The sequence below is a fragment of the Bufo gargarizans genome, chromosome 8 (genome assembly GCF_014858855.1).
Source record: "Bufo gargarizans isolate SCDJY-AF-19 chromosome 8, ASM1485885v1, whole genome shotgun sequence".
Classification (NCBI taxonomy): Eukaryota; Metazoa; Chordata; class Amphibia; order Anura; family Bufonidae; genus Bufo; species Bufo gargarizans.
The window spans coordinates 119,715,508-119,738,132 of NC_058087.1; the positions used below are offsets into that span (position 1 = coordinate 119,715,508).

The 22,625-nt window shown below is 42.2% G+C and overlaps 2 protein-coding genes across 2 annotated transcripts in view; both read left to right on the top strand.

The window, feature by feature from the left end:
* The window catches only part of LOC122945306 (ATP-dependent 6-phosphofructokinase, liver type), a 378,493-nt gene that overhangs the window by 192,685 nt on the left and 163,183 nt on the right, over window positions 1-22,625 (top strand). The window lies entirely within an intron of this gene.
* On the top strand, window positions 19,014-21,334 carry LOC122945307 (uncharacterized protein K02A2.6-like). Its single transcript, XM_044304348.1, has one exon. It carries the CDS (start codon window positions 19,033-19,035, stop codon window positions 21,181-21,183), a length of 2,151 nt encoding a protein of 716 aa, XP_044160283.1. The 5' UTR covers window positions 19,014-19,032; the 3' UTR covers window positions 21,184-21,334.

The window sequence follows — 22,625 nt, forward strand, 5'->3', positions numbered from 1 at the left end:
TTGATGTGCACTCCTGAAGCCATGCTAATACGGTGTTGTTTGCTAATTTTTATTGAGGTACTCCAACCTAGCATCTCTTAGAAAACCTTCAAGCAGTTTACCCACAACAGGTGTTAAACTTACCGGCCTATTGTTTCCAGGCTCTGTTTTTGACACCTTTTTGAATCCTTTAGATTGATACTTTTTACCATTTATATAATTGAATGACATTTTAGGGTTAGTTTTACTCTCTTTGGCAATAAATATCTCTGTCTCCAGTGTGGCAGCTTTTATTTGTATTTGTTCTGTTCTGTTTTTACCCTCCTGTTTTAGTGATTTTAAATGCTTTTTATTTATTTATTTATTTATTATTATTTATTGCTTCCTTTACATTTCTTTGTATCCACATTGTGTTTTTTCTTGTTCCTTACCCTTTTATTCCCTAAGGTATGTACCTCTCACAATTAGAGTTTAGGATTTTACAGCTGTATTTTTATTTTTGAGGACATTGTCCCAGTTAGTGAGGCCTTTTTTGATCTCTCTAAGTTTGGTATTTTCGAGCCTCCCTGAAGAAACATTCTTTTGAATGAGAATTGGAAGTTTATTATTTTATGTCACTATTTCTGCATGAGCAGTGCAGTGTATTTTAGAAGTGATTGAAAGATCACCTATTATCACCTTTGATGTCAGCCCCAGTTAGAGGAGAAATAAATAATGGGAAAAAAAAAAAAAAGTGATGATAAATGTCCCCTTAAAGACCTTATGGGGCACACAAAGTGTAAAATAAAAGAGCATTTTATAAAAATAAAAACATGTAAACAAAAAAAGCATCCTTTTAACACCTTAAGGACCGAGCTCATTTTCACCTTAAGATCAGGGCATTTTTCACAAATCTGACCAGTGTCACTTTATGTGGTAATAATTTTAAAACACTTTGACTCATCCAGGCCATTCTGAGATTGTTTTTTCGGCACATATTGTACTTCATGACACTTGTAAAATGAACTAAAAAAAAAAATACATTTTTATTTATAAAAAAATACCAAATTTACAAAAAATAGGTAAAAAATTGCAAATTTCCAAGTTTCAATTTCTCTACTTCTATAATACATAGTAATACCTCCAAACATAGTTATTACTTTACATTCCCCACATGTCTACTTCATGTTTGCATCATTTTGGGAATGATCTTTTATATTTTGGGGATGTTACAAGGCTTAGAAATTTGGAAGCAAATCTTTAAATTGTTCTGAACTTTTCAAAAACCCAATTTTTAGGGACCAGTTCAGGTCTGAAGTCACTTTGTGAGGCTTATATAATAGAAACCACCCAAAAATGACACCATTTTAGAAACTATACCCCTCAAGGTATTCAAAATTGATTTTACAAACTTTGTTAACCCTTTAGGCGTTCCACAAGAATTAATGGAAAATAGAGATACAATTAAAAAATTTCACTTTTTTGGCAGATTTTCCATTTTAATAATTTTTTTTCCAGTTACAAAGCAAGGTTTAACAGCCAAACAAGACTCAAAATTTATGGCTCGGATTCTGTAGTTTACAGAAACACCCCATATGTGGTTGTAAACCACTGTACGGGCACACGGTAGGACACAGAAGGAAAGGAATGCCATACGGTTTTTGAAAGGCATATTTTGCTAGACAGTTTTTTTGGACACCATGTCCCATTTGAAGCCCCCCCCCCCCCCTGATGCACCCCTAGAGTAGAAACTCCAAAACAGTGACCCCATTTTAGAAACTAGAGGATAGGGTGTAAGTTTTGTTGGTATTAGTTTAGGGTACATATGATTTTTGGTTGCTCTATATTACACATTTTTTTGAGGCAAGGTAAAATGAAATAGCTTTTTGGACACCGTTTTTTTTGTTGTTATTTACAACATTCATCTGACAGGTTAGATCATGTGGTATTTTTATAGAGCAGGTTGTCACGGACGCGTATACAACACGTATACGGACACGTATACAATTTTATTTATGTAAATTTTACACAATGATTTCATTTTTGAAACAAAAAAAATATGTTTTAGTGTCTCCATAGTCTGAGAGCCATAGTTTTTTCAGTTTTTGGGCGATTATCTAAAGTAGGGTCTCATTTTTTGTGGGATGAGATGACTGTTTTATTGGCACTATTTTGGTTGCTATTACACTTTTGCTTGCTATTACACTTTTTGTGACATAAGATGAAAAAAAATAGCTTTTTTTACGGTGTTCATCTGAGGGGTTAGCTCATGTGATATTATTATAGAGCTGGTCGATACGGACGCGGTGATACCTAATATGTATACTTTATATGTTTTTTTTATTTATGTAAGTTTTACACAATAATATCATTTTTGAAACAATCATGTTATAGTGTCCCCATAGTTTTTTTTTACTTTTTGGGTCATTGTCTCATGTAGGGGCTAATTTTTTGCGGGATGAGGTGACGGTTTGATTGGTACTATTTCGGCGTACATGCGACTCTTTTGATCACTTGTATTGCCTTTTTGGGGACGTAAGGTGGGCAAAATTTCAATTTCCTGATAGTTTTTATTTTTATGGCGTTTTCCATGCGGGGAAAGTAACATGACAGTTTTATAGATCAGGTCGTTACAGACGCGGCGATACCTAATGTGTGGTGTATTTTCTTTTTTTAATTTTTATTCAGTGATAAATGTTTTTTTTTTATCTTTTTGGACCCAGACTCACTTGGTTCTTGAAGATCCAGTGAGTCTGATGTCTGTATAATACAGTACAGTACCCTATATAGGGTACTGTACTGTATTTTACTTACACTGTCTGAACAGATCTATGCCTTTAGCATAGATCTGTTCAGCACCATGAACAGCAGGACGCCTGAGAAGGCGTCCTGTTGCCATGGGAACCTTCCCCGTCTGCCACAACTGAGCGTGTAAAACATTACATAAAAAATACATATTTTGGTGTCACCACGTCCGTAACGTCTGGCTCCATAAAAATATCACATCTACGCCATCAGGTGAACGTCCTAAAAACTAAATAAAGGTTATAATAAAACAGCATATTTTCGAGCTCATCCCTCATGATAGCACAACAGGAGGTTGTTCCCCCTTTGACCTTCTTGGGACAGGAAACGGGTTAAAAGGTCCCTCCCACCTCCACCCATTAGTGTTCTTCCTGTCCCTAGAGGGGATAGACGCAGAGGTTCCCTGCTCTAGAGTTTGAGATTCTACAAGAACTTTCAGGGCCTAAGGCTGGGACCTCTCCTTTCAGGTCTCGAATAACACCTCCCAGGGTAGAAGACCCTTAGCAGCCCTGAACCGACCTGGCGGAGTCCGATAGGTGGGTTCTCTGATCGCCTGGGTTCGATCGTGGGTTCACCCTCATCCTTCCTACCCTATAAGTGGCCATGCCAGTACCTCTTATTTGAAGGTCCCCTGGCTTTCTCCTAACCCTGATGAAGTGGGTAATGCAGCTAGTGGTTACCTCACTATGGACGGCTATGGGTTAATGGAGCTTAGATCCGTTGCTCATTAATGGAGTTCAGCAGGATCGCACCTCAGTGCGCCTGTAACAGTCAGCAGCTGGAATCGGGCCTTTTCTTTTCTCCTTACCAATGCTTCGTATACAAGTGTTGGCAGAAGCTGCATGACGTTATTGGTGCTTGCTTTGGCAGCACATACTCCAAGATTGGTAAGTAAACCATGCATCTTTAACCAGCTGGATTGCCTCAACAGTTCTAATTACTTTAATTGAGAATCTGTGTGTAGATCTTAATTGGAACTCAGGCAATAGTAACCACTTTCCGGCCGCCCATTGACTATAAACGTCCTTGGGCGGTCGGTTTATCTCTCACAGACCTCGATCAGCCCTGCACTGAGGCTGTACAGTGCTATCTAGTGCTGTACAGCCTCTCTGGGGGGTGGGGGGGGTGTATTTCCCCTGTAACTGGGGCTACTATTTCAGCCGCAGTTACAGGAGAAATCAATAGTGAAAAAAAAGTGATGTTAAATGTCTTGTAAATAAATCCCCAAGTAAGGAATTTAAAAACTATTGTTAAAAATAGAAATAAATAAGACCTATTTGGTATTGCCGCGTCCGTGACAGTCGGGTCTATAAAAATATCACATGATCCACCCAGTCCGATAAACACCATAAAACAATTAAAACTGTGTTTAAAAAAAAAAGCAATTTTTGTCACCTTACATCACAAAAAGTGCAACACCAAGTGATTAAAAAGGCGTATGTCCCACAAAATGGTACCAATAAAACCGTCACCTCATTCCGCAAAAAATTAGCCCCTACATAAGAAAATCGCTCGAAAAATAAATAAAAAAATAGCTCTCAGAACATGGACATATTAAAACATAATTTTTTTGTTTAAAAAAATGCTATTATTGTGTAAAACTTAAGTAAGAAAAAGTATACATATTAGGTATCGCCACGTCCATAATTATCTGTTCTATAAAAAAAACCTCAGGTGAACACTGTAAAAATAAATAAAAAAACTGTGCTAAAGCAACCAATTTTTGGGTCACCTTGCCCCATAAAGTGTTATAATGAATGATAAACATTTTTTTATATACCCAAAAATAGTAATAAAATTGGCACCTTATCCCCTAGTTTCCAAAATGGGGTCACTTTTTGGGAGTTTCTACTGTAAGGGTGCATCAGTGGGGCTTCAAATGGGACATGGCATCTAAGCAAAATCTGCCTTCTAAAACCCATGCGGCACTCCTTTTCTTCTGCTCCGAGCCGTGTGCCCTTACATCTGTTTACGACCACATAATGGGGTGTTTCTGTAAACCGCAGAATCAGGGTCATAAATATTGAGTTTTGTTTGGCTTTTAATCCTCAATATGTTAAAGAAAAAAATGGATTAAAATGGAAAATCTGCCAAAAAAGTGAAATTTAAAAATGTGATCTCCATTTTCCTTTAATTCTTGTGGAACCCCTAAAGGGTTAACAAAGTTTGTAAAATCAGTTTTAAGTAACTTGAGGGGTGTAGTTTCTACAATTGGGTCATTTATGGGGGGTATTCACTATGTAAGCCCCACAGAGTGACTTCAGACCTGAACTGGGCCTTAAAAAGTGGGTTTTGGAAATTTTCTTTAAAATTTTAAGAATTGCTTCTAAAATTCTAAGCCTTCTAACGTCCTAAAAAAATAAAATGACATTTCCAAAATTATGCCAACATAATTAGACATATGGGGAATGTTAAGTAATAAATATTTTATGAGGTATCACTTTATGTTTTAAAAGCAGAGAAATAAAAATTTAGAAAATTTAGAATTTTTCAAAATTTTTGGTAAATTCAGGATTTTTTCATAAATAAAGGTGAAATATATTGACTCAAATGTATGACTATCATGAAGTGCAATGTGTCACAAGAAAACTGTGAATGGCTTGGAAAAGTAAGTGTTCCAAAGTTCTTACCACATAAAGCGAGATATGTCAGATTTGCAAAATTAGGCCTGGTCATGAAGGAGGCAAATGGCCCGGATGTGAAGTGGTTAAAGGGGTTGACTCGCCTTCTGCCTTCCCGGCATCTCTGTTTCTCTGTGGGCTTCGTTCTGAGCTGGAGCTGGACGAGGCTTCTCCTCCCGACAGTAACCCTTTCCTCTCCATGCGCGCTCACACAGGCAGCCCTCAGTATTTCACTGCACACTGTTATCTCAATATATTTGCATATAGAGATAACAGTGGGTCCCAGCAAGCGGTAACGATCAGATACGATTGCACTGCCAGCCACTGTAGGAAACTTTCAGGTCAGATCTAAAGCTTTACTACAGTCATCTCTCACAAGATGACAGCCGGCACTTGCGATCTGTATATTACAGGTTCGGGGCTATTTGTGCAAGCCCTGAACCTGTTATACGTTTTACCCTCCTAGCATGACTGTACAGAGCAGCTTCAGGGCTGTTCTATAGCAGAAATAGGTGGACTGGTGCAGGGGCTAATCCAAGAATACATACCGGGTGGCTGGGGAGGGGGGCGAATGCACATATACTGGTCTCTGTTTGCTCGCTCCCACGATTACAGGCCACCAGAAAGGTCGGCTATTTCTCTAAGTTCGCAAGCACGGCCACCCATTCCACAGGTGGCCGTAGCCCCTAGGGACAAGCAGGGTCTAAAGTAAGCTATAATGAAAGAAAACTGGGAAGAGAAGCCATATAGGAAACAGAAGTACATTACAAAGTGACTGAAAATAACATAATTTCTCATATATATATATATATATAACGACTGGACTGATCTTCACCAAATTTGGCACACAGGTACATCAAGTGTCTGGAAAGGTTTTAGACCGGGTCTCAGCTCTCTATGACGTACCGTTGCTGTGATATTCCCCAAAAATTAGCCCCCCCCCCCACGCCAAATACAAGCCTGCAATTTTTTCTCTTCAAAGCCACAGTGAAAGCTGCAGTTAAAGTGGCGGTCACAGTGAAAGCCACAGTTAAAGGGGTGGTCACAGTGAAAGTCAGAGTTAAAGGGGTGGTCACTGTAATAGTCACAGTTAAAGGGGCGGTCACTGTAATCATCATAGTTAAAGGGGCGGTCACTGTGAAAGTTACTGTTGAAGGGGCGGTCACTGTGACGGTCACTGTTAAAGGGCGATCACTGTTAAAGGGGCGGTCTCTGTGAAAGTTACTGTTAAAGGGCGGTCTCTGTGAAAGTCACTTTTAAAGCAGCGGTCACTGACGGTTACAGTTAAAGGGGCGGTCACAGTGAAGGTCACAGTAAAAGTCACAGTTAAAGGGGCGGTAACAGTGAAAGTCACAGTTAAAGGGGCGGGCACTGTAGAGGTCACTGTTATGGGGGAAACTGTTGATATTTTTTTGACTCACGGAAACATAAAATGAAATAGATGAAATATACCCGTGCAAAGCCAGTTCCTTCTGCTTGTACACAATATATATGACTTTATCAGGTGAGACAGCCCCTTTAACTCCTTAAGGACACAGCCATATTTCACCTTAAGGACCAGGCCATTTTTTGCAAATCCGACCAATGTCACTTTAAGTGGTGGTAACTTTAAAATGCTTTGACTTATCCAGGCCATATTGTACTTCATGACACTCGTAAAATGAACAAAAGTAGCAGTCCAGCTCACCTGCATCAGTAGTTTGGAAGGTGCACGGATGGGAACAGACCCAGACTCATATACTTGAAAGGAAAAAAAATCCAGCACCTCGATTTTTCGTGCTTGAACGATGTTTTATTCCACAAAACCAAATATAGAGCGGTGAAAAATCCAAGCCCCAATACGGTCTACGCGTTTCGAACCAGATGGTTCTTAATCATGACCTTCATAATACATTTCTAAGGAAGTGTGTATATATAGGATTGAACATAGAAAATCCCTCCCCCCTTGAACTAGCTGGGCGTTGCAAGCCATCTCGGGTGTTGCAATCAAAAGTGCTAGCAGAAATTTAAATGTACCAAACAAGTTGTTTAAAATCTGACATGAGCCCCCATGAACACACATTTCATGACATTAAACCCAGCAAAAATTGAGGAGTAACATAGCATTGATAATAAATATATAAATAAGTGATTAAACATAATTATAAGTGAGCGGCAGAAAAAACGCTCCATGTGAACACTCCTCAATACTTGCTGGCTGCAGTCTAACTCTGACCATTCAGGCTATGCAATACATTTTTTATTTTCTTAAAGTTGCAACATGATGTGATTATTAATAGCTGCTAATAAATATACATGAGTTATTTTCTCAAATTTAATCCTGCAGGGCTTCTGGACTTCAATTTTAGAATCCAGAAGGCTTCTTTTTGGTTTACAAGTTTTTTGAGGTCTCCACCTCTTGCAGGCAGAAACATTCGTTCTATGGCATAGGCTGTGAATGATGACAGACTTCTATTATGGACCATGATAGTGTTTTGCTGCACTTGAGATGTGTACATATGCCGGATCTATTATATAATTAATGTGCTCCAGTAACCTTACTTTAAACCTTCTGGTTGAACATCCTACATATATTAACTGACAAGCTTTGCATTCAATGATGTAGACAATTCCCGATGTGTTGCAATTAATGTAAGTTTTAACCAGATATTTATTAATACCATCAGAATCTTGAAAATATTTTTTGGGGGTTACATAACTTCTGGATTCTAAAATTGAAGCCCAGAAGCCCTGCAGGATCAAATTTGAGAAAATAACTCATGTATATCCATTATTAGCTATATATGATCACATCATGCTGCAACTTTAAGAAAATAAAAAATGTATTGTATAGCCTGAATGGTCAGAGTTAGATTGCAGCCAGCAAGTATTGAGGAGTGTTCACATGGAGCGTTTTTTCTGCTGCTCACTTATAATTATGTTTATTCACTTATTTATATATTTATTATCAATGCTATGTCACTCCTCAATTTTATGCAGATAAAAAAGAAAAAGGTGGGGGGCGCCAAGGTGAAGATAAAAAATAAAATAAAAAATATTCAGATAAGAGCGGTGTAGTAAATCTATGGGGAGTTACTACTTTGCTACTACTTTACAGTATCGATATATTGCAAAGGCATATATATCACTGTGTCTATGTAGTTAGCGGTAGTCTCAGTATATGGTAGGCCTATATATCACTGTGTCTCTTTATATTTTGTTGTGTTGGTTCTATTTCACAGTATCGATATATGGCGACACATGTATCACTGTACGGGTATTTAAAAGATAATTAGTGCAGCTAGTAATAAATAATAAAAAATAAAATAAAAAAAATTATGAGAAAGAAACAGAATGTGACTTACTTCACCAGGGAGGGAGATATGGGATAAACAAAATACACCTATACCTGCTCCTCCCCCGCCGAGATCGCTTGTCAGATAGTATAAACTTTCCTCCACGTCCCAAATGATGGTAGTCAGGGTTCCAAATGGAGAGTTTTTAATTGCATAAATAGATAAAAGCTCAACGCGTTTCGGGGTATCTTCCCCTTTCTCAAGAGCAGTGTTGGTTAAAAACACATAACATAAGATGCATATAGCCAGAAGTATCTATAGGTATCTTAATTGAACAATCAAAAGACAGTTTACTAAGTGTTTTGGCGGGTACCGGAAGTGGGCGGAGCGTCTCCTCCGGTCCTCTCGTCCCCCCCTAGTGACTCCCAATATAAATGTCTCTAATAGAATCTTCTACAACAGCAACTATAAACGTAAGAACCGTGATTCAACACCATCAGTAACTACAATAACCCATCAGGCTAGCTTGTCGACTATGGCCATCCCCACCACCTCCAGCTTAGCACCCCTTCCATATCCCATCAGAGCTGGATATGCCACCCCGGGACCCAGCAAGATCCATCATCAGCCTCAACATATTTTGCCTGTAATCACACCTGTCAAAGACTCTATCAACAATGACCATGATGCCAATACCAATAGGTCCATAACTCTCACCACCACCACCCTTAACCAGGAAGTCACCTCACCCCGCACCAGCATGCGAGACAGTCGATCCCGTGTGAATACATCCCCGGGCCAGGGTGACATCCAAACTCTGGCCATTGATGATCCTTCCTTCCTTCCGATCAACAAGATCGTCTACACGAGTCAGGACTATCCCACATCCGATACCACCACGAGGGATGTCAACCTTGATATGACCACCAACCATCCGAGTGGTCAGGATGAAACCGCCCTCCAGAACATCATCAGTCACCCCATTCCCCCACCTGTTTCCCCGCTATTCAATATTAATAATATTTCCACCTACAGTTCTTCAGATTCCGGCTCAGAATTGGATCCTTTTTTAGCCTTACCATCCAATCTATCTGAGAATCCTCCGTTAAATCAACTCTCCCCAGCCTCGACCCCCTCACGGTCCACCCTTTCCAGCATCCAACTCCTCACACCCTTGCTATCGCAAAACATGGTAGTTCGATCCAGAATACCCATCCCACCACTTCCACGTCCCCCAGGAAAAAATAACTCACTTCTACAGTCCAATCAACACACCGAAACAGACCAAAAGGAAGGGAAGAGAAAACGAAGGAGACGAGGATGTAGAGGAGGACAGAAACGCCCGCGCTTCCAAAAAAGTGAAACCGCGTCCTGTCCAGCCTCCACCAACTCCCCCAATACTTTGAAATCCAAGGGTATCTTCAATTTATCTAAATACATCCTTCAAAGGGACGAAGTAGAAGTACTCAGTAAAGGCCTTTCATTTTGCCCCACCAGTGGACCGGACATATTCAAACTATTCGTGGACCTGAATCGTTTCATTCGTAACCTCACCCTCCAGCGACACTATACTGTTAAAAACCGCTACTATTCTAAACCCCCCATCAACATGCCCCCAGAATTCAACACACATACAGCGGAAAACTCGGATTTGGAGGATGAGGATATTAAACTACTCGTTGATGAACTCGTCAATGCCCCCATCCATTCATCACTTAGACCCAAATCCTCCTTTTACCCCTTAAATAGTAGAGGGCCACATCTCAAGACTTTCTACAACTTGGTCCTCAATGAGTTGAAGACCACGTTTCCCCCCACCAATAGGGAACAATCACCAGCTTACACTTAAGCGATCACTAGGTTAGCCAAAAATAACAATATTGTCATCAAGAACGCCGACAAAGGGGGTGGGGTGGTTATTATGGACTCTGAATACTATCACAAAGAGGCCCTGAATATCCTGTCGAATACAAACTACTACCAAACACTTAAAACTGATCCGACAGATCATTACAGGAAAAAATTATTTGATTTGATACAGGTGGGACACACATTGGGAACACTGAATAAGCAAGAAAAGAATGTCATTTTAATAGAACACCCGTCCATCCCTTATTTTTATTTTCTCCCGAAGATCCACAAAACATTGTTTAACCCTCCCGGAAGGCCTATCATATCTGGTATTAGTTCCCTAACATCTAACCTCTCAGCTTATGTGGACAACCTCTTGCAGAAATATGTTGTCCATCTCCCAGCGTATCTTAGAGACTCGAGCCACCTTATTACACTATTGGGTGACATAGCCTGGTCAGATGACATGTTCTGGGTTACCCTTGATGTAGCAGCACTATATAGTAATATTCATGAACAGGGCATACACGCAGTCGACAGGTTCCTTTCAGCAGATCCATTTATGCCATCAACACAGAAAAAGTTTATTTTGGACTCCATCTCGTTTATCCTTAATCACAATTACTTTAAATACGACAATACATTTTATATTCAACGAGGCACGGAGATGGGGACAAAATTTGCCCCATCCTATGCCAACTTGTTTATGGGGGCCTTCGAAGACACAATTGGCCTCATACACCATCCCAATATATTGTTCTATAGACGTTTTATTGATGACATAATTTTTATTTGGAAAGGGGAACATAATATTTTAGACCAATATATTTTTAACCTTAATTCCAACAATTGGAATCTGGCCTTCACTGCCCATGTAGACGCCAACCATGCCACATTCTTAGATTTGGAGTTAACGATACAGAATAACCAAATTGAAACACATACACATTTCAAAACAGTTGATCCTAATAGCTACCTCGATTATAAAAGTTGCCACTATCACAAATGGAAACGAAACATCCCATATGGTCAGATGCGAAGGATAAGAAGGAACTGCTCTAACAACCAGGTGATGCAGAAACAGCTGGAAACCCTCAAGACTAGATTTTTAGAAAAGGGCTACCCAAAAGGCCTAATCGACGACTCGCTTAAAAAAATAGAAAGAGAAAATCAAGCCGACTGTCTGATACCTACGAACAAACAATCCAAAAGTAATAACTCTTCTACAACGCCACAAAGAGAGGATGAGAATAAATATAAATATAACTTCATAACCCGTTACAGCTCAGCACACCACAAAATCAGGGAAATACTAAACCGCCACTGGTCCATTCTACAGAAAGACCCCATCTTGGGCAAAGTAGTGGCCATTAAACCAAACTTAACTTTCCATAGAGCAAAGTCACTTAAAGAGATGGTAGCTCCATCATGTCCAAAACTTGTATCCGCCAATACTATCACCACCATAAGGACCAAGAGCAAGGGTTCCTTTAATTGCGGGCACAAACGGTGTAAGTCCTGTCTAATAATTAGTGACGGGCTACAGGAAGTTGAGATCACTGCCGAGAAGGAAAAAAATCGCACTTCGGAGCTACATGGATTGCGGCACATCCAATGTAGTATATATGCTCGAATGCCCTTGCGGACTTCAATATGTGGGCCGGACAACCCAGAACTTGAGGGACCGGATAAATTCCCACCGCTCCAACATCACTAAAAAATATACAAAACATAGTGTATCTAGACACTTTGCAGAAATCCACTCCGGCGATGCATCCCTCCTGAAATTGACCCCTATTGAATGGGTCCCCAACTCCTTTTCACTATTGTGCCGCAAATAAATGTATTGGATTTTCCGTTTCAACTCCCTTACCCCCCTTGGCCTTAATGAATGTCTAGAACATAATAATTATTAGTGAATATTAGGAAATTTGAAAGAAGACTAATTTTTATAATTATTTTTCACAATAATTTTTATACAATTTTTTTTATTTTTTATCATATATATTTTTATTATTTCTGTAATAAATATATATATATTTTTTTTAATTAATCAATTTTTCTTTTTTTTTTTACCATATATATTTATTCTTTAATCCTCCCTAATAATCATTATTTATTATATCGCAATTATACTCATATAGCCATCATTCACGATGTAACTTCCCAGGAACACTCCATATCTAAATACTTCAGAATACCTACTACACCCTCTAATCATAATACTTTATAATAATTTTTGTTATAGCACCTATGTCATTTGTCCTTCTATACATATTCCGATTTGTATTCATTTATACATAGTTGGCTTTCCATGTGAGCCGACCCCCAAATGTCTATAGTCCCCATGGACTTCCTATTCTCCCTTCTTATTTGGGTTTCCTTTGCTGATCTCAACTGATACCTCTGCGTTCCAGTCTGGAACGGACAGACATCTGCCCATCCCTGTCCTGTCAAGCGCCCCGCCCCTTGGTGCGCTCCACACAGCATCTCCAAACGGCCCCACCCCCGGCCGGCACTCCTGTCCATGCGTTCCACTGGTGGAACGCATGACGCACATCCGCCTGAGACGCCGCCTCCCCACCAGGGCACTTGCGTTCCACAGTGGAACGCACCAGGAGCGATCTCAGCCTGATAGAGGTTCTCAGGCTGCAAAACGGGGTCAGGCATTTTATAACTCCCCTCATAATATACCCTGGAATACATTAGGGCATTATATATGTGGATTATGCTTTTTGGATCACTGGGGGGGACGAGAGGACCAGAGGCGATGCTCCGCCCACTTCCGGTACCCGCCAAAACTCTTAGTAAACTGTCTTTTAATTGTTCAATTAAGATACCTATATATAATGGACCGACGATACGTGCCACCAGAGGTCCTGGCCTCGGTGGAGTAAGAACCAGATAATTGCGGTTACAGCGGCGAATGCTGCTGGCGCAGCGTGTCTGGGCCGGTTCTTACTGGGAACAGGTAAAGAGCTAGGGGGGTGCCTGTTCCCCACGGCCAGCCCAGGTTTTTGGTGGAGCTGGGCCTTTAAAGAACCCAGCCTGCTGATGATGGGGGTGGGGTGTGTCTTGCTGTGCTGGAGATTTCCACAGACAGAGTCAGTGCTGGTGAAGGAGAGTCTGGGCGCAGCACACATTGAAGCCCTGGGACCTGTGGTGCTACGAGCCGAAGGTGCTCTGGCCTGAGGGAGACAAAGGCAGGTAGCTTACAAGCCTGCAGAACTGCTGTGGTCTGTCCAAAACAAGGTGACTCAAACCTGCTGTTTATTTTCTATAGAAGGACTTTTGTTTTATGCGCTATGTGGATATGCACCTGTGTGGTCTGCACATTGCCTGTTATGCCTTTGGTGTAAATAAAGTCACGGTGTATCACAAAGACTGCGATTGCCTCAATACTGCCGCCGCTACCGTAGCCTACCACAAGCACATCCCCACAATATATAGACGCAAAGTAACAGTACTACAATAAACAATATTATTAAACACAATACAAACCTAACTACACAATACACAATTCCCATTCAACCCCACACACACGATCTATACCTTACACTCACATACACATTAGCAGCCCACCCAACCTTGCTCTAAGCTATCCCTATTTGAGAAACAAAGGGTTAACACACACTCAGCTGCTGCTGGTGTAGGCAAGGCGGCAGTGAAGGGGTAAAGGATTACAGGGCAGCTACAGGGGTAACTGGGGCCGCCTCGTGGGTCAATGGGTGGGGGCAGACAGGGCTGAGGTTAATGCTGCAAGAGGTCAGCAGCAGGGGTAAATACTGACTGCAAGAGTTCAGCAGGCGGGGTTAGAGGATGGTTGGTGGAGCAAGGGTTACAGGGGTTATGCAGCAGGGGTTATCGTGGTATAGGGAAAAAAAGGGGTTAAATGCAGGGGTTAGGGTTAACCCAATGCAGGCCAGGGGTGAATAGGGGTAAATCAGGGCAGGGATATTAGGCGTACTGCAATGCTGGAGGGAAAGGGTTACTCAGCCATCGCCAGGGGCATGTGGGACTCTGCCTCTCTTCCTTTAGGGAGCTGTTCCGTTCATCTTCCTTCATGGAGCTGACCCCATGTGTGACTCTGTTAGTAGTCCAGTTCCAAGAGAGAGTGCCTTTGTCATGGCTTGGGCTAATATAAGCTCAAAAGCAGCTCACCTTCTCCCTTCTTCAACAGGAGGGTGATGACATCTTCATGGGCGTGTGACGGAATGCTTGAACTGCCAGTTGGCCACCTGAGGCTAGCTCGGGATCTGTGCAGACAAAGGAATCAAAGGACTTCCTGCCCAAAGTGTAAATGAGAGCATCCCCCCAGATGCCACACCATAACATCACACACTCCCATCTATATTACATATTTATATAATTTTTATTTATTTTTTCAAATATCACCCTTCCCTCTACAGAAGCAAGTCTTGAAATGTTTCAGAAAATTTCCAAAAACCACTTTTTAAGCACCAGTCCAGGTCTGAAGTCACTTTGTGAGGTTTAAATAATAGAAGCCACCCAAAAATTACCCCATTTTAAAAACTACACCCCTCAAGGTATTCAAAACTGATTTTACAAACTTTGCAAACCCTTTAGGTGTTCCAAAAGATTTCAAGGATAATGTAAATACAATTTCAGAATTTCACTTTTTTGACAGATTTTCCATTTTAATCCATTTTTTTACCAGGATTATTAGCAAGGGTTAACGGCCCAAAAAACCTCAATATTTGTTTCCCTGATTCTGTGGTTTACAGAAGCACCCCATATGTGGTCGTAAACAGCTGTACGGGCACATGGCAGGGCGCAGATGGAAAGGAACGCCATATGGTTTTTGGAGGGCAGATTTCACTGGGATAATTTTAAGTTGCCTTGTCACATTTAAAGACCCCTTATGCACCCCTAGAGTAGAAACTCCAAATAAGTGACCCCATTTTGAAACCACGGGATAAGGTGGCAGTTTTGTTGGTACTACAGGTCCTTCTCAAAAAATTAGCACATTGTGATAAAGTTCATTATTTTCTGTAATGTACTGATAAACATTAGACTTCCATATATTTTAGATTCATTACACACAACTGAAGTAGTTCAAGCCTTTTATTGTTTTAATATTAATGAGTATGGCATACAGCTCATGAAAACCCAAAAGTCCTATCTAAAAAAATTAGCATATCATGAAAAGGTTCTCTAAACAAGCTATTAACCTAATCATCTGAATTAACTAATTAACTCTAAACACCTGCAAAAGATTCCTGAGGCTTTTAAAAACTCCCAGCCTGGTTCATTACTCAAAACCGCAATCATGGGTAAGACTGCCGACCTGACTGCTGTCCAGAAGGCCATCATTGACACCCTCAAGCAAGGGTAAGACACAGAAAGAAATTTCTGAACGAATAGGCTGTTCCCAGAGTGCTGTATCAAGGCACCTCAGTGGGAAGTCTGTGTGAAGGAAAAAGTGTGGCTGAAAACGCTGCACAACGAGAAGAGGTGACCGGACCTTGAGGAAGATTGTGGAGAAGGACCGATTCCAGACCTTGAGGGACCTGCGGAAGCAGTGAACTGAGTCTGGAGTAGAAACATCCAGAGCCACCGTGTACAGGCGTGTGCAGGAAATGGGCTACAGGTGCCGCATTCCCCAGGTCAAGCCACTTTTGAACCAGGAACAGCGGCAGAAGCGCCTGACCTGGGCTACAGAGAAGCAGCACTGGACTGTTGCTCAGTGGTCCAAAGTACTTTTTTCGGATGAAAGCAAATTTTGCATGTCATTCGGAAATCAAGGTGCCAGAGTCTGGAGGAAGACTGGGGAGAGGGAAATGCCAAAATGCATGAAGTCCAGTGTCAAGTACCCACAGTCAGTGATGGTCTGGGGTGCCATGTTAGCTGCTGGTGTTGGTCCACTGTGTTTTATCAAGGGCAGGGTCAATGCAGCTAGCTATCAGGAGATTTTGGAGCACTTCATGCTTCCATCTGCTGAAAAGCTTTATAGAGATGAAGATTTCATTTTTCAGCACGACCTGGCACCTGCTCACAGTGCCAAAACCACTGGTAAATGGTTTACTGACCATGGTATTACTGTGCTCAGTTGGCCTGCCAACTCTCTTGACCTGAACCCCATAGAGAATCTGTGGGATATTGGGAAGAGAAAGTTGGGAGACGCAAGTCCCAACACTCTGGATGAGCTTAAGGCCGCTATCGAAGCATCCTGGGCCTCCATAACCCCTCAGCAGTGCCACAGGCTGATTGCCTCCATGCCACGCCGCATTGAAGCAGTCATTTCTGCAAAAGGATTCCCGACCAAGTATTGAGTGCATAACTGAACATAATTATTTGAAGGTTAACTTTTTTTGTATTAAAAACACTTTTCTTTTATTGGTCGGATGAAATATGCTAATTTTTTTAGATAGGAATTTTGGGTTTTCATGAGCTGTATGCCAAAATCATCAATATTAAAACAATAAAAGGCTTGAACTACTTCAGTTGTGTGTAATGAATCTAAAATATATGAAAGTCTAATGTTTATCAGTACATTACAGAAAATAATGAACTTTATCACAATATGCTAATTTTTTTAGAAGGACCTGTATTTTAGGGTACATATGATTTTTGGTTGCTCTATATTACACTTTTTGTGAGGCAAGGTAACAAAAAATAGCTGTTTTGGCACTATTTGTTGGGGTTATATACAATGTTCATCTGACAGGTTAGATCATGTGGTATTTTTATAGAGCAGGTTGTTACGAACACGACAATGCTAAATACACAACTTTTTTGGTTGGTTGTTTCAGTTTTACATAATAAAGCAATTTTTTTTATATTTTTTGGGTGACTGTCTTATGTAGGGTCTAATTTTTTGCGGGTTTGATTTTGGGGTGTGTTTGACTTTTGGTATTGTACTTTTTGTGATGTAAAGTGACAAAGAAATAGCTTTTTTGACACCATTTTTATTTATTTATTTATTACGTTGTTCACCTGAGGGGTTAGGTCATGTGATATCCCAATAAAAGCAAATTCTACAGCATCCATCAGTATTGGTTGTCTTTATTGTAGATCAGTATAAAAGTACATCTTCACCACCCTCCACCACAGGTAACATGTTTCAAACTGAAAAGTTCTTAATCATAACCTAGTGATGTGGGCCAACACCTGAGGTTAAGTATGTATGTTCAGCAGGGGAGGGATGACGGAGGAGTGGGAAACTGCTAGATACAAAGCCGCTTAACCCCTGGGTTGCCACGTATTAAATATAACACCTTAAAACATAACAAAACATATACTACTAAAACATAAAAAGACAGACGCGCTGTCTGATAAAGCATAAGAATACCTAGTAATACATGGGGCATAAAGGTATGTATATAAAACTGTGATGTTGTGATAGATCACTGTGACCTTTACCCTTTTTCTCCTGATGCATGATGGGGGGGGGAGGAGCTGTACCAGGAAGTCAGACAGTGTGTGTGAGGGGAACTGGAAGCAGACACATGAGGCTGAGAAGGGATTACATCTGATAAGGACAGAAGCTGTTGGGATAAGACTCCTCCATGTAAGAATGCCATAATGTTCTGAGTAATAAACCTTGCTCTGGTTAAGTAGTACATCGGCCTGTGTGCGTAACTTGCTGAGCAGATACCGGCAGCATTGCCAGCAGCACCTGAGAGACACAGAGTGTCCAGGGGACATAACAGTGGCGACGAGGATTGTGGATTTTAGCACACATGGCCTTCATAGGGTTTATTCAACCATTTGATCCTGCAGCTGAGTCATGGACCTCCTGGGTGGAGAGGCTGGAACAGTATATGGAAGCGAATAATGTGACTGTTGAAAAGAGAAGTGCAGTTTTTCTCACTGCATTGGGTCAAGCTGCATATGGAACCCTCAGAGACCTTGTTTCTCCAGACAAGCCAGCCTCTAAGTCCCTGCCTGAGTTAATTCAGACGCTACATACACACTACAACCCGAAGCCGTTGGAAATCGCGGAGCGGTTTAAATTCTATGGTAGAAGGCAGCAGGCCGGGGAGGATGTAAAGACATATATCATTGCTTTACGTAAACTGGCTGCCACTTGTCAGTTTGGAGACTACCTACAGACGGCTCTCCGTGACATGTTCGTCATGGGACTCTGCGACCCAGCCATACAGAAACGTTTACTCACAGAACCCGACTTGACTCTGACGAAAGCCACTGACCTTGCTACGGTCATGGAGTTGGCAACACGGGACGCCACCCTACTGAAGGCACCACCTACAACTCCTGCAAGCCAGGGTGAGGAAATATTCCACACTTCTATCACTCAACGCTCGAGACGCCCGTCCCCTGCCACTCAGCTTAAACCTCGCCACCCTAATTCTTCTGTCTCTGGGACCCCGACTTGCTACCGTTGTGGTAACACTACTCACAGTGCGCCTGCTTGCAAGTTCAAGGATGTCGTTTGTTTTCGCTGTGGGAAGACTGGTCATATTGGGCGCGTTTGCCGCAGCTCTCCCTCCCCGAACACTACCACAAAAGATAGACGTAAACAGACATTCCGTGTGGATATGGACAATAACGGTTTTAGCTCTGATGAGGAGACATGTGTCCAGCATGTTGGACTGTTTCGAGTAGCTGGGAGTACTCCGGCGATTAAAGTGGATGTCACACTCAATGGCTGTCCTGTCTCCATGGATGTTGATACAGGGGCAGCTGTGTCTGTCATTTCATGGACTGATTTAAAGGCATCGGGTCTGTCCCTGCCGCTAAAACCTACAAAGCTCACGCTACAAACCTACAGCAAGGAACTACTACAGCCCTTGGGTTATGTAAAGCCCCTTGTTACATTAGGCAACCACAGTCAAAGTCTACGCCTTTATGTTGTAAGGAATGGAGGTCCTCCGCTGTATGGAAGGGACTGGATCAAAGCCCTGGGCATGCCTCCTTTTACCATTGCCCAATGTACATTGCTTTCTAAAGTAGACCATTGGGTGGAATCCCTGAAGTCACGTTTTAAAGAGGTTTTTGAGGACTCTTTGGGCACCGTAAAAGGAAAGATGGCCCACCTCCTCTTGAAGCCTGGTGCTACACCTCGTTTTTGTAAGGCAAGATCAGTACCTTTTGCCTTGCGGAAAAAAGTGGAAGCAGAGCTGGACCACCTATTGGCTGAAAAGATCATAACGAAAGTGGATAGAAGTGAATGGGCATCACCAATTGTGCCTGTCAAGAAAAAGAATGGAGACATTAGGATTTGTGGTGATTTCAGGGTAGCTCTGAACAACCAACTTCTTGTGGATCAATACCCATTGCCTCGACTTGAAGATTTATTTGGCTCACTGGCTGGGGGGCAAAAGTTTACAAAAATAGACTTAAAGCAAGCTTACCTGCAACTGCAAGTACACCCAGATTCACGCCATCTGTTGACCATTAACACTCATAAAGGATTATTCCAGTATAACCGCATGGTTTTTCGCATAGCCCCAGCTCCAGCCATCTGGCAGCGGATCATGGATGAGGTACTGGCAAGAATACCTTTCACCCAATGTCTACTGGATGACATGCTCATCACTGGTCCCACTGATGAAGAACACAGAAAGAATGTTGAAGCTGTGCTAGGGAGACTCCAAAAGTATGGGTTACGTGTTAATCTGTCAAAATGCGAATTTCTCAAGTCTCAACTGGAGTTTTGTGCCCACACGGTGGACCGTCATGGGTTACACACTACTGAAGAAAAGGTTAAAGCCCTTACCCATGCCCCTACCCCCCGGAATGTCACCCAGCTCAGGTCCTACCTTGGCCTCCTAAATTACTACCACCGTTTCTTGCCGAACCTAGCGCACCAGCTCTACCCATTACATCGCTTACTGGATGCAAGAGCTAAATGGATATGGACAGACAAATGTGAAGAAGCTTTTCGGCTTTCTAAAGAACTCATTCTGTCTTCTCGAGTTCTGGTCCACTATGATTTAAAGAAGCCCGTCATCCTGGCTTGTGATGCCTCGCCTTATGGACTGGGTGCAGTGCTTTCCCATGTCATGCCGGATGGCACGGAGCGCCCCATTTCTTTTGCCTCCAGGTCTTTAACCTCAGCAGAACAAAACTACTCCCAGATTGACAAGGAAGCTTTGGCCATTGTATGGGCCACAAAAAAATTTCACGCGTACGTCTATGGTCGGGAGTTCACACTTATCACTGACCACAAACCTCTGTTGTCAATACTGAACCCTCAGAAAGGAATTTCTACAACAACCGCATCTCGCTTACAAAGGTACGCTTTATTTTTAGGAGCTTATGCTTATTCGATCAGATACCGCTCCCATGATACCCATGGCAATGCAGATGCATTTTCCAGATTGCCACTAAGAGATGACCACCCACTAAGAGAGGTACGTGTAGTGGAAGTACACAGGCCACAATCTTGCATGTCCACCTCCCTGATTGCCAGACATACAGCCACAGATCCTTTCCTGTCTCAGATATTCTCTTATGTTCAGACTGGATGGCCAGAGAGTGTTTCAGGTGACTTTCGTCCGTACTTTGCCAGAAAATGTGAGCTTGTGACTAATGTTGGTTGCCTACAATGGGGCAATAGAGTGATTGTACCCCAGTACTTGCAATCAACCATGCTAAGGATACTGCATGAAGGCCATCCTGGTGTGGTGCGCATGAAGCAGCGGGCCCGGAGCTGTTTGGTGGCCACAAATGGATACAGCAATTGAAGATTATGTTGCTCAATGTCCTGGGTGCTGTCAAGCCCAGCGACCCCAAAAGAGAGGAACCCTGCAACCTTGGCCATGGCCAACAGAACCGTGGTCCAGACTCCATCTTGATTTTGCTGGCCCCATCCAGGGTAAAATGTATTTGATCGTGGTAGATGCACATTCCAAATGGCCGGAGGTTTTTCAAATGCCTTCTATTACCTCAGCTGCTACCATTCTAGTCTTAAGGAAGCTCTTTGCTCAATTTGGCTTGCCTACAGCCATAGTATCCGACAATGGAACTCAATTTACATCGCATGAGTTTCAATCCTTCCTTAGTGGTTTGGGTGTCCAACACTACAAAACAGCTCCTTATCATCCAGCTTCAAATGGGCTGGCAGAACGATTTGTGCAGTCATTTAAGAAGCACTTACTGTCCACTCTGGACCAGGTTGGACTGTCTGAAGAGAAGCTGCTGGAATTCTTGATCATGTACCGTAACACGAAACACGCTACTACTGGGCTGTCACCGGCTTTTCTTATGTTTGGCAGGCATCTCCGCACCAAACTTGATTTAGTTCGTCCGCAGGAGCAGTCACCAACACCTCCCGCCGGGCCGTCTGGGATTCCGTGCCGGTGATCTTGTATGGTCTCAGAATTACAGAGTTTTGCCTCCTTGGCTTCCTGGCGTTATTGATGGAACTCTTGGCAGAAGAATGTACCTTGTCCGCCTGGAGGAAGGCATTTGTGTTCGGCGACACCTTTCACAATTGAGGAAACGCATTTGCCGGCCACTAGTGACAAAACCGACCCTTCTTTCTGACCACCCACCAGAGTCTACTCTGAACTCTGCTGGTGACATATGGCATGGTGTCTGGCATGATCCCACAAGTTTACACCCAAACCCTGAACCGGTTGGTGACCATATTCCTGAGGAGCCCGGACATGTGCTTGAAGTTGCAGAGCCTGATTTGTCTGTGGGACGCCCACTGACCTCTCCAGTACCTTTGACTGACTTTATTCCTCCCGGTGCTGTACCTCTGCGTAGGTCTACCCGTCAAAGACGTCAAACGCCTCGCTGGCAAAGTGCTGAAATCTTACGGGACACATTGGAGGTCAGGGAACAGAGACAAAGGGCTCATGAAGGGCTGCGGAAATCACAGAACTGAGTTGGAGATACTACTTGCTGAACTGATCTCGCTTGCCTTGTTATGTTATGTGTTCAACATTTTGTTCTCTTATGTTTTTTGTTTTTTTTTGGGGGGAGGAAAGGAGGTGTGATGTTGTGATAGATCACTGTGACCTTTACCCTTTTTCTCCTGATGCATGATGGGGGGGGAGGAGCTGTACCAGGAAGTCAGACAGTGTGTGTGAGGGGAACTGGAAGCAGACACATGAGGCTGAGAAGGGATTACATCTGATAAGGACAGAAGCTGTTGGAATAAGACTCCTCCATGTAAGAA

What these genes read in the sequence shown, in the direction of transcription:
- LOC122945307 (XM_044304348.1), top strand. Translation starts at nt 19,033, where the DNA reads ATGGACAATAACGGTTTTAGCTCTGATGAGGAGACATGTGTCCAGCAT.